General features: G+C 44.2%; 1 protein-coding gene across 1 annotated transcript in view; it reads right to left on the bottom strand.

Moving 5' to 3' along the window:
* LOC144711871 (Tetratricopeptide repeat (TPR)-like superfamily protein) overlaps window positions 1-16,120 on the bottom strand; it is a 57,682-nt gene that overhangs the window by 32,416 nt on the left and 9,146 nt on the right. Inside the window, exons 10-16 of the mRNA XM_078585989.1 lie at window positions 9,427-9,577; window positions 8,783-8,869; window positions 1,654-1,773; window positions 1,453-1,584; window positions 1,275-1,372; window positions 1,060-1,183; window positions 871-978 (exon numbers count right to left, since the gene is read on the bottom strand). Of these exons, the coding sequence (XP_078442115.1) occupies window positions 871-978; window positions 1,060-1,183; window positions 1,275-1,372; window positions 1,453-1,584; window positions 1,654-1,773; window positions 8,783-8,869; window positions 9,427-9,577 (820 nt within the window). The remainder of the gene's footprint in view (window positions 1-870; window positions 979-1,059; window positions 1,184-1,274; window positions 1,373-1,452; window positions 1,585-1,653; window positions 1,774-8,782; window positions 8,870-9,426; window positions 9,578-16,120) is intronic.

Genomic DNA, 16,120 nt, shown 5'->3' with positions numbered 1-16,120 from the left:
AGATGCCAGAGGTCCACATGTGCAGATTAAGTCGCGTGTGCAAGTTCAAATAACTTTGGTGGGAAAGTCAGCTCTATAACTGGGGAGCGGGAAGGCGAGAAGGGCATCATAAATTTGAATTTCACATCACAAAGAGGCTGGAAACAGAAGATTCTTCAAGACCCAAGAAGACCGCTGATCAAGCCTCAGTTGATTTCCCACACAGCACTGCATTACACTGAAGAATCGCCCCACAATAGTCAGGGGAAACCTCAAAGAACAAAAAGGTAATGTCGACAGCCCATAACAGATATAAATATACTATTATTTCAGTAATATATACAGATGGAAATTGTTGGTCAGCTGCTGGTGTTTTTTCCCTTCTTTTTTTTTTCTTTCTTTGTTTTTCATATTTCGACCCCCCTCAGGCTCACACGTGGGAACAGCCTTTAAGTGGCTGCACGTGTGAGCCCTTAGGAGTCACATGTGAGCCCTCCGGTCACATGTGACTCTGTCAGAGGTCACATGTGACTTTTCCTAGTCGCCCCCCTTTTTATGTAAAAGAGACCAAACCCTAATGAGAGAGATGAATCTCGTTTTTGGGTTTTTCTTCCCTCCTGTTCATCCTCAGGAGCCGCCACTGGCTGGAGCTTTACTCTGAATGATCTCTCAACAATTTAACAGAAATGAATTTACATCAAGAGGGCATCACAATGATTGAGAATGGATCCCAAAGTCAAAAAGAAGCTAACAAAGATTTGACAACACCCTTCTAGGATTAGAATATTTGTAAAAATATCAGCCAAGAATCTGCTATGGGCCTTTCGTTCAAAATGCAGTTTGGATTGTGTAAAAATGCCAGTAGAAAAGGACAACGGTGGATCAACTTACAGAAGCTGGTGATGCATAAGTTCTATGATCTTCAAATGCTACTTTGAGAGAAGGCATCTTAATAAGCGGGAGTTGAAGCATTTTTACTTCTGGTTTACTCCCCGTGCTCTGAAAGAAACAATAAAATTCATAAAATTAATCACGACTCTTTAAATTGATGAAAACCCCACATAATAATTAAATGAACACCTGAACAACACGAAGAAAATCATTTAGGAAGATCTTTTGAGTATTGGGGGACTGGCGAGAACACGCGAGAACCTCTACCATGTAACCAATTGCAATATCAAGCATGTCTATTAATCTATACAACCTGCAACAAGAAGACCATTACAAACTACAGGATGAAACAGACCAAACGAACTTTTTACATGATCAGAAAAGTAAGACAATTGGAAATTTACCGGCCAATATTGAATTGTACATGATCATTAATATAACTCCATGAGTCTTCTTTATAAACTGAGAGAGCGCTTGTGTATGCCCTGATAGCATGTTTTTTCTGAACAAAGAAAATAAGATTCAATGCTAATATTTGTATTTCTTCATTTTATTAGATTATATGCCAAGAAATTCACTCACCTGTTCAGAAAAAGAATAGCGATTACCAGCAAGGACTAGATGAAATGCATACTTTCGTAGCATTGGGGGGTCTGAACGTAGATAACAATAAGCCGCCTGCTCTAGCATGACAGCTGCGTTCAGAGAAGATTCCTGGGAGATTGACAAGTGAAACGGGGTAAAAAAATGAGAACTTTAAAAGGGAACGTTGCATTGTTTTACCTGACTTGCAATGCGAAAATATACAACAGCTGCTTCCCTATACATCTTCTTATCTTTAAACATTTCAGCCCACCATATTCCACACCTTGTAGCATATCTCAAGGTAGCTGAACCAATCCTCTGTGAACGAATTGACACATTGAAGGTATGCTAAACAGCGACCAAAAATATCTTAAACTATGACAACAAACACACAACCCATTTCAAAAAAATCTATTTGACAGCAAAATAAAGAGATGTTCTTCTATATCATAGGATTTATACCCAAGGGCTCTTCATATTATCCCTTGCACAGATAGCAGCGTTAAGTAGTAAAAAAAGGCCAAATAACTGAGAACATTTGAATCTTCATTTCAAGCAAGCTATAAAATTAATCATTAACGAATCATTTGAAGAAATGAAGAAAGCCTTCGAGGAGTCCTGCCTGATGACCAAGAGAATGGTTAAAAGGGCCTCCTCCACAGAGGAACAGACAATCAGCATAAATAAGGGAACCATGTGCAAGACAGACTGATGTGAGGTCAAAAAGGGTGTTTCTTCTGGCCCCAGTAAGACTATTCAGTCATACGGCAATAACCACTCACCTCCATTACCCTACTACAAATTACTTGATCTACTTGTTGCCAAAAGATTGATACTGGTCATCAACATGCGATTAGGTTAGGATCATGGATGAACCCTCTTCATAAAAATAACCTACAAAGAGACCTACAGAGTCAGGATAAGATTGTAAAATAAGGATGAAGGCAACGTCTACTGGATGAATGAATGAATCGTATAAATAGTACGCAAAACTCTCTTAGTAAAGGTTTAAAATATTTCTGCTTAGAAACGAGTATATTGAGGTCCTCAATGTTCAGTTGATTCATTCATCTCACGGATGAGAGTTCATCTGAAGCCTTCGTGTTGAAAAATTCACCCAGAGCTGCAATCCCCGTGTAATACATCACCAGAGTATCGGAGTTTCAAATCATTTTGACAGGCCCATTTCACCGTTGTCCAGTGATCATAGAGGAGTTTTTTTGAAGAAAAGAGGGAAGATCACCTGCATACAGTAATAATACATATGAACGTGAAATAAATGACAGAGCAAAATGGTTCTCTGTCCAATCATCACTTCCTCCAAAATCGGTATGAAAAGAAGCTATCCACATCAGGTAGGACGCCTTCTGTTAATACAGCCCTTCCCTTCAACACAATTTAAATGTGGTCCAGCCAAGCGCCCTTAATACCAGGAGGAAAATCTGTATGTCTCCTGCACGTACCTCCAGAAACTGAGCCTCAGCAGGCCCCTTCGGAAGCCACATCCACCCCAGTGAGCTTCAGTGGGCTACAGATCATCTGGTCCACCAAGCACATATAGGTGAGAACAATCTTCTTCTCCCTATCAGCACTTGAGACATACTGCGAATGTATCCATAACCATATGCTTCCATGGTACTCTGGTCATAACTCCTCTCCTTAAAATTATCCATCCAAAAATCCTCCTATTTTAAGGGGCCCTTTACTTTCATACAAGTTGTCAAGGATGGTAGAATTCTATTCCAGTGGGCCCTCTTGGATCTTCTTGTACGCGTCCCTAACCGAGGAGACTGTCCCCCCCCCGTCCCATGTCCCCTCAAAGGCCATAAGTGTAACAAAGCCTGATGCATGCTCAGCAGGGCTTTCACTCTCTAGTCTGAAAAAATGCCCTCCAAAATTGAGTTCCATGTATCATCCCAACATTCTCTGACTGATGCTTGATGGTTCCTTGCCAGATAGGATAGGCATGGGAACTCCTGTAACATACTCTGATCAACCTATCATCCATCTAATAATGAAATAATAATCTGACCACTAGTCTGGCTTCGAAGAACTTCTGGACTTGGGAAAGGACATGTCTCATGTCTTGCCATAAAGGAGATGCCCCTCTAATTAAGGACGTGCCGCTCCCCGTTCACCTCTGTGCTATAACTATCCCTCAAGACCTTCGAGGTCATGTCCTTCTCCGACCCCATAATCCCTCCTGCCCTTTTTGCCAGCAATATCTTGTTCATGGCTTGCAAGTGTAGTACCCCCAGCCCCTCGCTCTATCGATCAGCAAACCACCTCCCAAGAGACCCAGGTGGATCCCGTGTTGTTCCCTGCCTCAGATCCCAACCAAAAAAATTGCCTAATCAAGGCCTCTAGGCGCCTTATGATTCCCTTTGGCAAATTTAAAACTGATAGATAAAATAATGGAATGGCCGAGAGCACTGATCGCAACAGTAGCAGCCAGCCCCCTCTCGACAGCACACTGCTCTGCCGGGCCTCCAGTCTCCTCTCCACGTTCTCAATTAGGGGAGTCTAATCCGTGCTGGAAAGCCTTTCCTTGTCAGTGAAATCCCAAATACTACACGGGTAATGTCCCAATGGGCGTCCCCAGAGACCCACATTGTACCTCATCCTCTTGTGATAGGCCAAAACCTACAAAGGCTGTTTTTGTTTGCTTGGTCTGCAAAGCCAAAAAATCTGCAAAAAGGTCTAACGATGTGGATAGATTTCTAGCTTCCTCTACAAAGCCTTCCATGAAAAAGGCGGTGTCATCTGCATATTGCAGCAAAATGTCTGTTGGGAAGCCTGCAGTCTAGAAAGCCCTCAGCAAGCCATGAGCACATGCGCTGATTGTACATGTGACCAGGGCATCCCACCACTAGGATGAATAGTAGCAGCGCGAGGGGGCATCCCTTCCTAACCCCCCGTTGTGGGTGGATCCACCCACTCGCCAGTCTTCCATTCACCAACACTGAGAATAAGTAGGGCGTAACACATATCCTGATTCATAGCACCCACTCATCTGAAAATCCTCTAACAACCCCTCGGCATTTTAGTCGAAGAAATAAATGTGTCGCTCCCAGGCATATTTTCCCATCGGAACTACAACATGTACATAACCTCTGCTTCACTGTCGCCTTTACTTTGTCCATTGTGAAGGGCCTCACCAAACTGACCTCTTCCTCCCGCACAACACAATTGGCCCCCATTTGTTCCATTTCCATTTGCTTTTCGAATTCTGCATGGAAAAGGCTTGAAAGTGCTACAGCAGCACTCTTGTGACCCCACAAATTCATGATTTCCCACCTGCAACGGTAGTATTTGGTTTGATCTCCCCCTTCCATATCCCGTGCAGTGAAAGAATTTGGTGTTGGCATCACCCTCTTTCTCCTATGTCTGTACTGATTGTTGTCTCCAGTCCATCTCCACTTTCCTATTCTCCTCAGTGAACTTTTCTCGATATTTCCTTCATTCCTTCAACTCTGCTTCTGATAAGGTTATTGTTGTTTTGTAGGTCATCCAACTAGTTTAGGCCTTGACCCTCCTGTGTCTGTCACACAAGAGGGAATGGTCCAACAAAGGCCTCGAGAGTGAGCACACATCCCCCATGGGAAATCGCTCCAACAAATCAGTTTAACATAAGAACCTGTCCAAACGGGAGTGCGTGTGGGGCCCTGTCATGCTCCACCATGTGTATATATAATAATTAGTAACCATTTCTTGTAGCCCTACATTAGAAATAAAGGACCGAAAATCCAACAAATCCGTGTCTCATCCACCAGCTCCATTTAGTTGATCCCACAATGGGTAGCATTATACCAAAGTCATCCCCAAACAGTAGTGGGAGCCCCTGGAAGGCAGATACCACAATTTATAGCTCCCCAAAAGGAGGCCCCCACAGCATTGTTAACGGAGCCGTACACTGAGATGACAACACATTAAAACCCATCACTTCTCCATTTCAGCTTCATTGCAGCAACAAACAGCCCCATCCATGTGTCTTCTTTGGAAAACACTGTATCGTTTTAGGCGATCACCAAACCTCAAGAGTACCCCACCACATTCACTGCCAGGAAACCATCAAGAAATCTTCATCCCACCAGATTCCATTCTCTTGTCTCGCAACTTTCCAGCATTTTCCCTTGCAAGCAAACCACTGCAGTGTCCCATTCTGGCAAATATCTCTCTTCCCTGAGGCAGTGCACATTCTAGTAGAGGTACTTCATCAATGAACTGATTGCCCTCCCCCTCTGAATGCGTCCTTTGTAGTTCCACTGCCATGACAACCTTGTTTGCCAACCGATTCATGATTTGATTTGTCTCTGCCTTTGCATCCTCACTTTCTCTCCTATGTCGCAACTCTTTTCGCCTTCCTCGTGTCATCTGCTGTCGTGTTTTGCCCTTCATGCATTTTTTCAACGCCAGGGGCTCCTTGCCTTTCAAACCTTCCCCACTTCCACTATCTTTTGTAGGCCACCCCGGCCAGCTTTCACCCATGCCCTTCTTCCTGCCTCATCCCTTAGTATCAATTTTCTCCTTTTATAGAGCATCCCTTTATGGCACATAATATCTCCAGTTGTGAGCCTAATGAAAATCAGGGGTGCCCCTGCTCCAATGAGCTTCTTGCCCCTTTGGTGCTGCTTGTCTCCAGATATGAAGATGTCACAGTCTTCATCACATCCTGGCTCTTTTTTTGGGTCCGCCTGGCCTGTCCATTGTAACCCTCGCCAACTTTGTGCTCCCACTTGCTTCTGTTAGTGAATGCTTTCCTTGTTCTGTTACCTCTAGTGGCATCAGTGCTGTGTACCTTATCAACTGCTCCGTCTCCTCCAAGGCTTTGGGCTTGGGTTGTCACCCTCTTTAGGCTGTTTCCAACTAACTTTGGTCTGCTATTGCCTCCTAACGTAAATATGTCTTGGGTCATTGCACCTAGAGAGCTCATATATTGACCCAATGTTGGTTGTCTCCTCGGGTAACCTGTTCCATGTCCCGGGCCCACCTTGACACAGTCTTAGTACATGAACAATGTAGGAACAGGACTTGAAACAAGCCTTGCTCTGCTTGAAGCAGCCAAGTCCTGAATCCACAGAAATAGCTTCTCCAACCATTGAGTCCACAAGCACTGAAGCGCTCTCTAACAAAGAGAACTCTGCAGGAAGAAATAGGAGTTTCAAGAAAACAATAAACTTCAATAATGAACCTTCAAGGGTGCATGGGGGCCTTTTATAGGCCACCACAAGAGTAGGGTCGTCCATACTGACAGTGCCCATGAAAAGACAAGTCAAAACATTGAGAAAAACAACTCTGACAAGCTAAAAACAGAGAATCAGCAGACTGACAGGCCTGAACAGAGATTTTGTGCAGATTCTGCAGCCTGTAAAATCTGTCATAAGATATTGTGTGGCTCAAGAAGATCCTAACAAAACAAAAAAGATCTACACCTCTGATAAGATGTAGCAGAGATATTGTGCAGTTTGTGGCAGAAGAAGAATGTGAGCCGATTCTGTCAGAGGATTCTGTCAAACAAGAATATGTCAAAGGATTTTGTGGGTCTCTAGGTATTTTTCTGCAGATCTTGTCAGCTTCTAGAATGATCTCCTTCCTGGGCCACAAACGGCTAATGGGACTCAGAAAATGGGCTTTAGGGTTACATCACATCTGCAGTCTGAGGTGCTAACAAAGGAGGCCACAGTATCAGTCCAACCTTAAAATTACCCTCCAGGCCTCTAAGCCAGGCCAGGCCTGGTGGCCGAAATCCTCCTGTCACCTCCACCTCCAGGACCACAACATTGGGATTCCTGGATGCCAAGCCAGTCAAAAAGATACCTCAGAGTCACCCAAATGAACTGGCCATAACCTCCAACTTCTACCATGTTTGATAGCCCATTAGAACATATTTGGCTTCAAGGATGTGTGTAGTGGACTATCCTCCCAAAGCCCTGTCTTCTGGTAGCACCCAGTGCCACCAAACCTTTGTGTCTTTTTTGACTCACCGTGTCCAGCCACAAAGTGTTACATGAACACATACGGCCATGGAGGCTCCTTGTGTGAAGAAGGCTTCTACAACCAACATCCATATTTCTGCACTCCTCACTGTCGGAATTTGGTTGTATAGCTCTTCATGGACGTTCTCCAGCCCGTTGAAGTCCCTAACCATGTCCCTAATCAAGCACACCCTAAGGAGATTGATGCCTGGCTCTGCCTCCCCCACCGCTTCTTGGCCACTCCTTGACTTTGGCGAGTGTCTTGGCCATGCTTCCTCCTGCCCCCAAACCATACTATCATTTGACCTTCTTTCTCTTTGCAAACACGTGTACTGTTGATGCCCCCACACTTCTGCATTCCCAACAAATCAGCGGCTCAATGGATTCCCTGCCGTAATGAACTCTCAATAGGCGTCTCCATATGTAACACTTTGTGCATATGCCCTCCCCCTCATAGTGCATCTGGGTCTCATCTCCTCTTTTAGTTCGTGCGGCCTGAGCTCAATGGGATTCCACAGTTACCCAACCCTTCTCCTCGAACTTTGCCTCAGTCCGATGTGTTTTGCCTCCAAGTCTCTAGCCATCTCCATTTGTCCCTAGACTACGATGCCTAAAGACTCTCTCTGCCCAACCCCAATTCCCGCAATAGATTCTTGTTCTCATCGAACAGGGATGGAATCAACCCATGCTAGAGTGGTGTTCCAGTTGATTGACGACTCGATTTCAGCCCAAGTGTGCTCTTTGTCTCCCACTTGATGAGCTATGAATAAACTTCCACAAGCCACCATCCATACCTGTGACTCCCTACCTGTATAATCATAAATATGTTTTGCAGTATGATGGTTGTTGTTTCTGTCATGCTGATATACCTCATTCCGCTTGTGGTACCCTGCCATTAGGGCGTCTCACATCCTTGGCTGCTCACTATACTGACAACTATAGGCCTGACCACTGGGCCCCGGAGAGGGCCCTAATCAGTTGACATTCCCGGCGTTCTCAAAGTGGCCTGGCTTTGTCCCTGTCACCCTCCATCTAAGGGTCCATCGTCTGGCCTCTGTCCTCTATCATCCGCTCCGCTTCTGCTCAATTTCCAAGCTCTACCTTTTGACTCCCTCTGCATGTTGCCCTACCTCCGCCATTCAATCTTTCGCGGCTTCTCTGAACTTCAGCCGCGAGCTCACCACCACCACCGTGACCTAGCTGTCGCTGGCAACCTCTGCAAACTCACCACCGCCACCATGATCTCCTGATCATCACAACCTCCCAATCCCGTGCTCATGCAGAGATAATCATACTAAAACACAATTTCAGAATTCTGGAGCCACATTCTGTGAAATAGATAACATACATACCTCGTAGGAATTAAAAGCATTATCCATAAAATATTCTGCTTCTTTTCTAGACTGATCCAACATAAATAAGCAAAGTCCTGACATTTCCTGCATTGGTTTTCATTTAATAAAAGTTCTAGTCAATTCTGATAGAAAGCAAAAGAAGAAATGTGAAAACTGTTTCTCATAAAAAAAAAAGTTGGAACCATAAAATGTTTAAGAGCTTTTAAATTCATGACATCAACAATTAAGTAAAATTATTTCCTTTTCATCATCTAAAATATTTTAACTCCTCTATAAGGATATATGTTAAGGTTTTATAACCATTCACAAGGAGAAGGGTAATTCTCACTATGAAAAGAACTGTACTTGACAACAGTGTAACACACAAGAGAGAAAATGGTCACAAACCCACGAAAAAAATGCATACTTGAACTTCTTTATCACAGTCAGATAGGGTGAAATATAATTTTGAATGGCACTAAACGAGGAATAACTAGAATGATTAATTTTTGCTTGGCAGCGACGTGCAAGATTAGTCATCGCATAGATAATTCTTCAGAACTAATCAGCTAGATTTCCTTGAACCAGCATGAAACCAATACCACTTAAACAACAACAATCTTAAATTTGGACTAAAGAATCTAAGTCAAGCGGGTATCTACCTGTGCACCACTATAATGCTTCCAGGCTTTATCAATTTTATAATCTGAAGAGAGTAACCGATAATTAGACAATGCAAGCTCATAATCACATAGCATGAAGGCATAGTCCCCCAGAACTCTTATTTGAGACTCGATGGAGTTAAACGTATACCTATAGTAAGAAAATGTAATTAGGAAACGGCATAAACTTTGAGCAGAATATCATTATTACACCAGAACAATTGATTCTTAAAGATACATACTTATACTTTCTCATATGCATGAAATGAAGCCCAGGAAAAAAAGAGGAAGGTTTTTCATGGACGCACTATTAACTAGAAACTCAAGAGTTAAAAATCCCAGTGACTCAAGATTATGGTTCTGTTATGATTCCAATTCAGAAGTCCCTGAAGAAGCTGGAGAGGTCAGCAAGTGACCAGAAACCGTCGCACCTGCGTCCTCCTGTAAGTAAAGAGGTCTACGCAAGAAGGGGGAGAATGCAGTTGGAAAGTTAGCGATCTGCCAGGGGGAAGATGATACAAATCATCCTCTTGAAATTATGGTTTCATGATCTTAATGTTTTGTTATTGTTTCTTCTTCCACCTCAACAGCATCATCAGTTCCATCGAAGTTGCCTCCCGAGTTAAGCATCGGTATCAGAACCGGATTGTACTACCTATTGAAACATGGAGTCATAGGAAGCAAGAATCAAGGCATTGATCAAGGATGATCAAAGAACGGGAAAGCAATCTAATTGTCCAGCAATTGGCCCAGCTGGAAGCGTCATCCTCACAATCAAGTGCAGAGGTTGCCCATCCTTCACCTCATTCGGTAGGCAAATATCTTCCACAGAGGAGAATGCACCTGAATACCCGAGTGGGCACACCAAGGTGATATTCCAGTTTTCTCTAGAGAAAATGCAGAAAGTTGGGTAAGTCGGTCAGATAGAATTGTCAGCCTAAATCTAATGCCAGACTAGGACAGACAACAGATGATCCTAACACATCCAGATGTTGAAGCGAGGGACTGGTTCCTGCTTACCAAACACAGTTATACTTTAACACATTGGCAGAATTTTGAGTTGAAGTTGGAGGACAGATGAATTTTCGTCTCAGAATTCCTTCTATCATTTAATCAATTTCCAGCACACATTCTTTCTAGGAGAACCAAAACAGGACTTGTAGGCAAAAGGTTCTTGCACAGGTCAAAGACTGTCAGTGCATGAGAAGTTCCCTTTGGCCCTCCAAACATCCTCCCTCCCATATGCAGCAGACCACATGATCACATTACATTGGAGGATTGTGACTGGGGCAACGGGCACAACAGCAGAAGGCAAACAAATTTGGGATTTATGAATCAGAAACTTTCATTATATTTCTCACATGAAACTTTCATTATAGATTGGAGTGACTTCATAAATATATTCACATGGCAACCTGGAGAATTTTCATTCTTCACACGACAACACAATCCTTTGATCCCTGATCAGGATGAACCGAGGAGCGCACCTTCTGTTGGATAGAAGCTTGAAACCGTGTTCCTCCACTCATCCAAAACTGATGCCCCCATTAATTCAAAAAAAAAAAAAACTGATACCTCCATCAAAACAATTTTTTTGAAGAAAAAAGGGAAGATCACACAAGTGACGATCAACGCAAATTGAATAACATATTCGATCATGAAAACATGACAGACCAGAATGGTTCTCTTTCTATCATTTGCTCCCTCCAAAACCAGTATGAGACAAAACTATCCACATCATGCAGGACAGTGTCCTTCGAGACACCCATCCCTTTAACCAGAACCACATTGTGGCGCTGCCATACGTCCCCTGCAGGCACCACCCTGGATTGAGGCCCAGCATACCTCATCTATAGCCACATCCACCACTGTGAGCTTCTTCAAGCTCCATACCACCCGGTGAATAAGTACTCGAAGAACAGAAGAGAGCAATCTTCCTTGCCTTATGTACACATGGGACACACTGACATGGGGTGATTCTCAGATAGTAAGCTCCAAGAATTTTTCTGAGCTCAATGTATAGAAACCTACATTTCCTGTTCACAACAAGAGCAGCAATGCACTTTCTAGTCAACACCTCAAGATCAGATGTTCAACCTGATGTGTTAATGTTGACATTTGGGAGATATGGAGGGATTTCGGTGGAAAGGATCAGTCTGGTGGACTAGAAACTCAGTCATCCGTAGATCACACGTTGGGGAAATATATACATATTATGGCATGATCCATACCTTAAACAGAAAAAAAGATAACTACAACTGAATAAAAAACCCTCAAGCGAAGTGACAATTGAGAAAACCTACAAGATAACTCCTTGTACTCACGAGAAAGATTCAATGAAATAAACGTCAAATAGTATTATTAGAACGAAACGGTTTGGGTGTAGTGTCATGTGGGCATAGGATCATGTCAAAGTATTCTTTATTCAAGAAAGAAGGTATTTGAAACTAGACAGTTAACTCACAATCTTAAGTGGTCATCCCTAAATCCAAGAAGAGCAACACAGATTTTTTTTTTGAAAGAAATTTGATTCAGAAGGCGATCACCCGACCAAGCGTAATCACCATGCTTACAAAGGTATATCCCTATAGCCCTACTAGAACAAAGTCATTCCCTTCCCTCTCTATGTTTAGCTCCGGAGAACCAGGTTGCCATGAGGCCCTCGACTTCATGGGAAAGTCCACCTGTAAAAGCCTTCCTTCCCTGGAACACCACCTTGTTTTGATGGAGCCATCTTGCCCATCACATGGTCAACACTTGGCCCTTCTCCTCCCTCCTTGAACCCTTCCTCTGCATAGACTCCCAAAAAGTCACCTCAGATGACACATCTATTGACGGTGGCGTTTGGGTGGCGCTGATCAATTGAGCAAAAGGGCACTCGAAGAATAGACGACTGCAGTCCTCTCCTGTTGAGCATAATGCGCACTCAGTCGATGTGTCTGGGTACATCTTCTGAATGAAGGCATGTGTCACCAGTCGTCTTCGCACTAAGATCCACCCGAAGATTTTTACTCTCAGCGGAATTTTTTGATGTCAAATCGCCCGACATGCCTGTTTAGTTGTGTACTCCGCTGGTCACTCTTGGATCTCCTCATATGCCTTTCTGCTGGAAAACGGAGCGCTAGTCCATTCCCAGCCATCTCATTCCCCCGGTCTTGAACTCCATTGACTCAAGGCTTGCTGCATGTTCAAGAGTTCTGCCATCCTCTGGTCCGACAGAGCGCTATCAATCCGTGGGCACCATGCGCCATCCCAATAATCCCCCACCGTGGCATTAGGACACCGGGCCAACGCAAATAGCCTCAGGTATGCCTCTTATAGTGGGCCACACAGCGACCACACATCCAACCACTACTGAAATATTTAGCCCTCACCTAGCCTGGCCAAAAATAATTCGCGATCTTTGGGACATTCTGTCTTAATCCCTGCCAGAATCCTCTAACTGAGGCTGCTTTTATCCCAATTTAGACCCTGACCATAACTATCTCATATTATATTGATGGTGAGGTTGTCCTTTGGGTTCATGATTCTTGTCACCCACTTTGTGAGAAGGGCCACATTCATACTTCATATATGTACAACCCCATGTCCACACTGTATGGTGAACTTGCATAAAGTATCCCATGCCACCAAAGCAGATCCACAACCTTGTTCAGTCCCTGAGCCTTTCCAGAAAAATATTTGCACTTAGGCCTTCTATACGTTTTCCAATATCTGCTGGCACCTTGAAAACGGAGAGGTGAAAGATTGGGATTGATGACAGTACCGACAGCAGTAGCACCAAACGCCCTCCTCTCCACAGTACCTTGGCTTGTCAGCCTTCCAAACATCTTTCGATCTTTTCTACCACCTCGTGCCAGTCTATATTATTTAGTTTCCCCCTCTTCAACGTCAGGCCCCTCAAAAGGTGGTGATAACATGCAAGCTTGGTGACAAGTGCATCCACCGCTAGGATGAATAGTGGTGGGCCAAGCGGGCAACCTAGTCTCAACCCCCTTTGCGGTTGTATCCGCCCGCCTTCCGATCTACCATTCACCAGCACTGAGAACGAGTGTGAGGTAATGCATCTCTTTACCCACGTGATCCATTCCCTGAGAAACCTCTCTTTTTCATCGATGCCCACAGGAAATCCCAGTCTAATGTGTCCTATGCTTTGGCAATGTCTACCTTCCACATATACCTCTTGATTCCTTTCCTTTTCCATGAAGCTAACATCTCCCTCATCACAATGGCACTATCGACTAGTAACTGGCCTGGTATAATGCTGACTGAGCGGGTCCTATTAGCTCCCCGATCACCTCCCTCAACCTGTTTGCCAGTACTCTCGCAATAATCAGAAAAATGAAGTTGGACAGTGAGATTGGTCTGTAGTCCTCGATTCTTTCAGCTCCGCATTGTGTCGGTAGAATGTGTCCTTGATTCTTTCAGGCTCTATTAATACACTCCATAATCCCCGTCCCCTGACAAAATTCTTCCATCGCGTCCATTATGTCCAGCCCAACTAACTCCCAAAAATCTTTATGGAAGAATATGTGCAGGCCATCTCGTCCAGGCGCACCTTCGGCATTGAGGCTTGTGATCGCTCCCTTGACCTCTTCCTCGGAAAAAAGTCTGATCAGCTCTGCCCTGTGACCCGGGTCGCACATCTGCGCCCCTCTACCATCCCATTTCCACCTATTACATTTCCCCTTCTTATAAAAATCTCTGAAGTTTCTTTCAAAAAAAAAGCTCTGAAGTATTCCGCAATTGCACAGCCCACCATATGTGCTCCAGCGTGCTCCTGTCCTCCCACCGTCAATCGCCCAAAATGATTTCTCCTCTCCTTCCGTTTGCTGCAAGATGGAAGAATCATGCGTTCGCATCACCTGCCTGCAGCCATAGCTATCTTGATCATTGTCACCAGTCCATCTCGAGTTTCTTGTCTTCCACTGCGATCATACCCCTCCATTTCCTTCTTTCTTCGGCCTCATCATCGTCTAAATTCCTGACATCTTCTACATCATCCAATTGCTTGATCCGTCGCAGGGCCTCACTTCTTATCTGGTTCCTGACAGCGTGTATACACTTCCAGAATCCCCACAAGTGGTTTCGCAACCAATGGATACTAGCTCCGAGCATCTCCATCGCGGATCTGAGCCGGGTTTGTGATGACCACGTCTGCACTACCTCCTCCTTGAAGCCTTCCTCTTGTAGCCATCATCTATCCATTTTGAAATAGATGGACCTTCTGCACATCTCTATGCTGACCCATACAATCCGGGTATGGTCTGATAATTGGCATGGAAGCAATCTCACAATGGCCAGTGGAAAACGCTCTGCCAGCTCTATTGAACATAGGAATCGATCCAGTCTCGATCAGCTGTTGCACCCCATCTTACCCCTCCATGTATAAACGCAATCTTCTGGCCCCATTTCTTGCAATGCCTCCTCTCAAATGAATGCCAAAAATTCTTCAGAATCCAGGTCTCTCCCTCCTGCATCGTTTGGAAAGTGCCTACCATATTAGCCAACTCCCATCATAGGTTGGATCTCCTCATGACATTTGCTGGACCATAGACTGAGGCAACAACCAACTTGAAGACATCACCCAATCGTTTCGGTTTGACTGCCACGGCGAACTGCACTGTCCACACCGCCGATTTGAAAACACTGCCTCCTTCCAAGCTACCACCGTGCCCCAACCGCCCAACTATGTTAACTGTTATGAAACCCTCCAGAAAGTCTCTTCCTAACCCATTCCATTCCCTTGGCTCGCACCATTCTAACATTATTTCTTGTAGGCACGCGACTGTGCCTCCCCATTCACGCAAGTATCTTCCCGCCACTCCCAATCACGCAAGAAGAGCAACACAGATAACAAGCTAAAAAAATAACTTTGAAATGAACACCATTGGGGAAGAAATGTGCAAGCACACTCTCTTGAGTTATTATTGAGGAAGAGGTGAACTTCAATATCTACAACAGTTGGAACTAAGATCTCAGACGATGATGACCATGTTTAAATCACAGTATAAATCAAAATTTTCCACCGTCCCAGACAGCAAATTAATTACAAAAAGAGTAGCTCTCTACATCAAGGTTAAATTCTACCAGCGATTGAGGAATCCCTCTTCCTAAACGACTTTCTCTTAAATCTGCTTCACTGATTTCACTCTAATGATGTGCTTTCCTTTCCCTTTTTTTGAAAAAAGAGAGGAAGATCATGCAAGATTGGTGATCCTCTTGATGAGGTATATACATGTGATACGGTTCCCATCAGAATATATGAGAGAAGGAAAAGAAGAGGAAGCCAAATAAAGCCTGTTGACCAGTCAACAGGCACCAGAGGACCTGGTGGTCCACGTGATGCTGATGTGGCTACTAGCTCCCAGTCTTGACTGGGAGTGATAAGAGAATAAATGATGCCTATAAATAAGAGGGGGAGACCTCCAAGAAAGGCACCGATGGTCAGTTAGAGTTCTTGAAGGGTGTGGGAGAATCTTGGACAGACCAGCTGTATGCGGCAAGAGTCTTCTGAGGGCGTTCATACCAACAAGGGGGCTAGTTACTGGAGGATCGACGTCAACGGGGAAATTCTGAAGACGGATTTGTGGGTGGAAATTGCGACACAACATCTGTAAGTACCTTTCTTGATATATTTTGACCAATTCGATACAGATCGTATCAACATGCTCAATGAATACATACAAGTCCG

The sequence above is a fragment of the Wolffia australiana genome, chromosome 14 (genome assembly GCF_029677425.1).
Source record: "Wolffia australiana isolate 7733 chromosome 14, ASM2967742v1".
Classification (NCBI taxonomy): Eukaryota; Viridiplantae; Streptophyta; class Magnoliopsida; order Alismatales; family Araceae; genus Wolffia; species Wolffia australiana.
The sequence above is the reverse complement of the archived record's forward strand: the minus strand, read 5'-3'. Positions and strand labels throughout refer to the sequence as shown.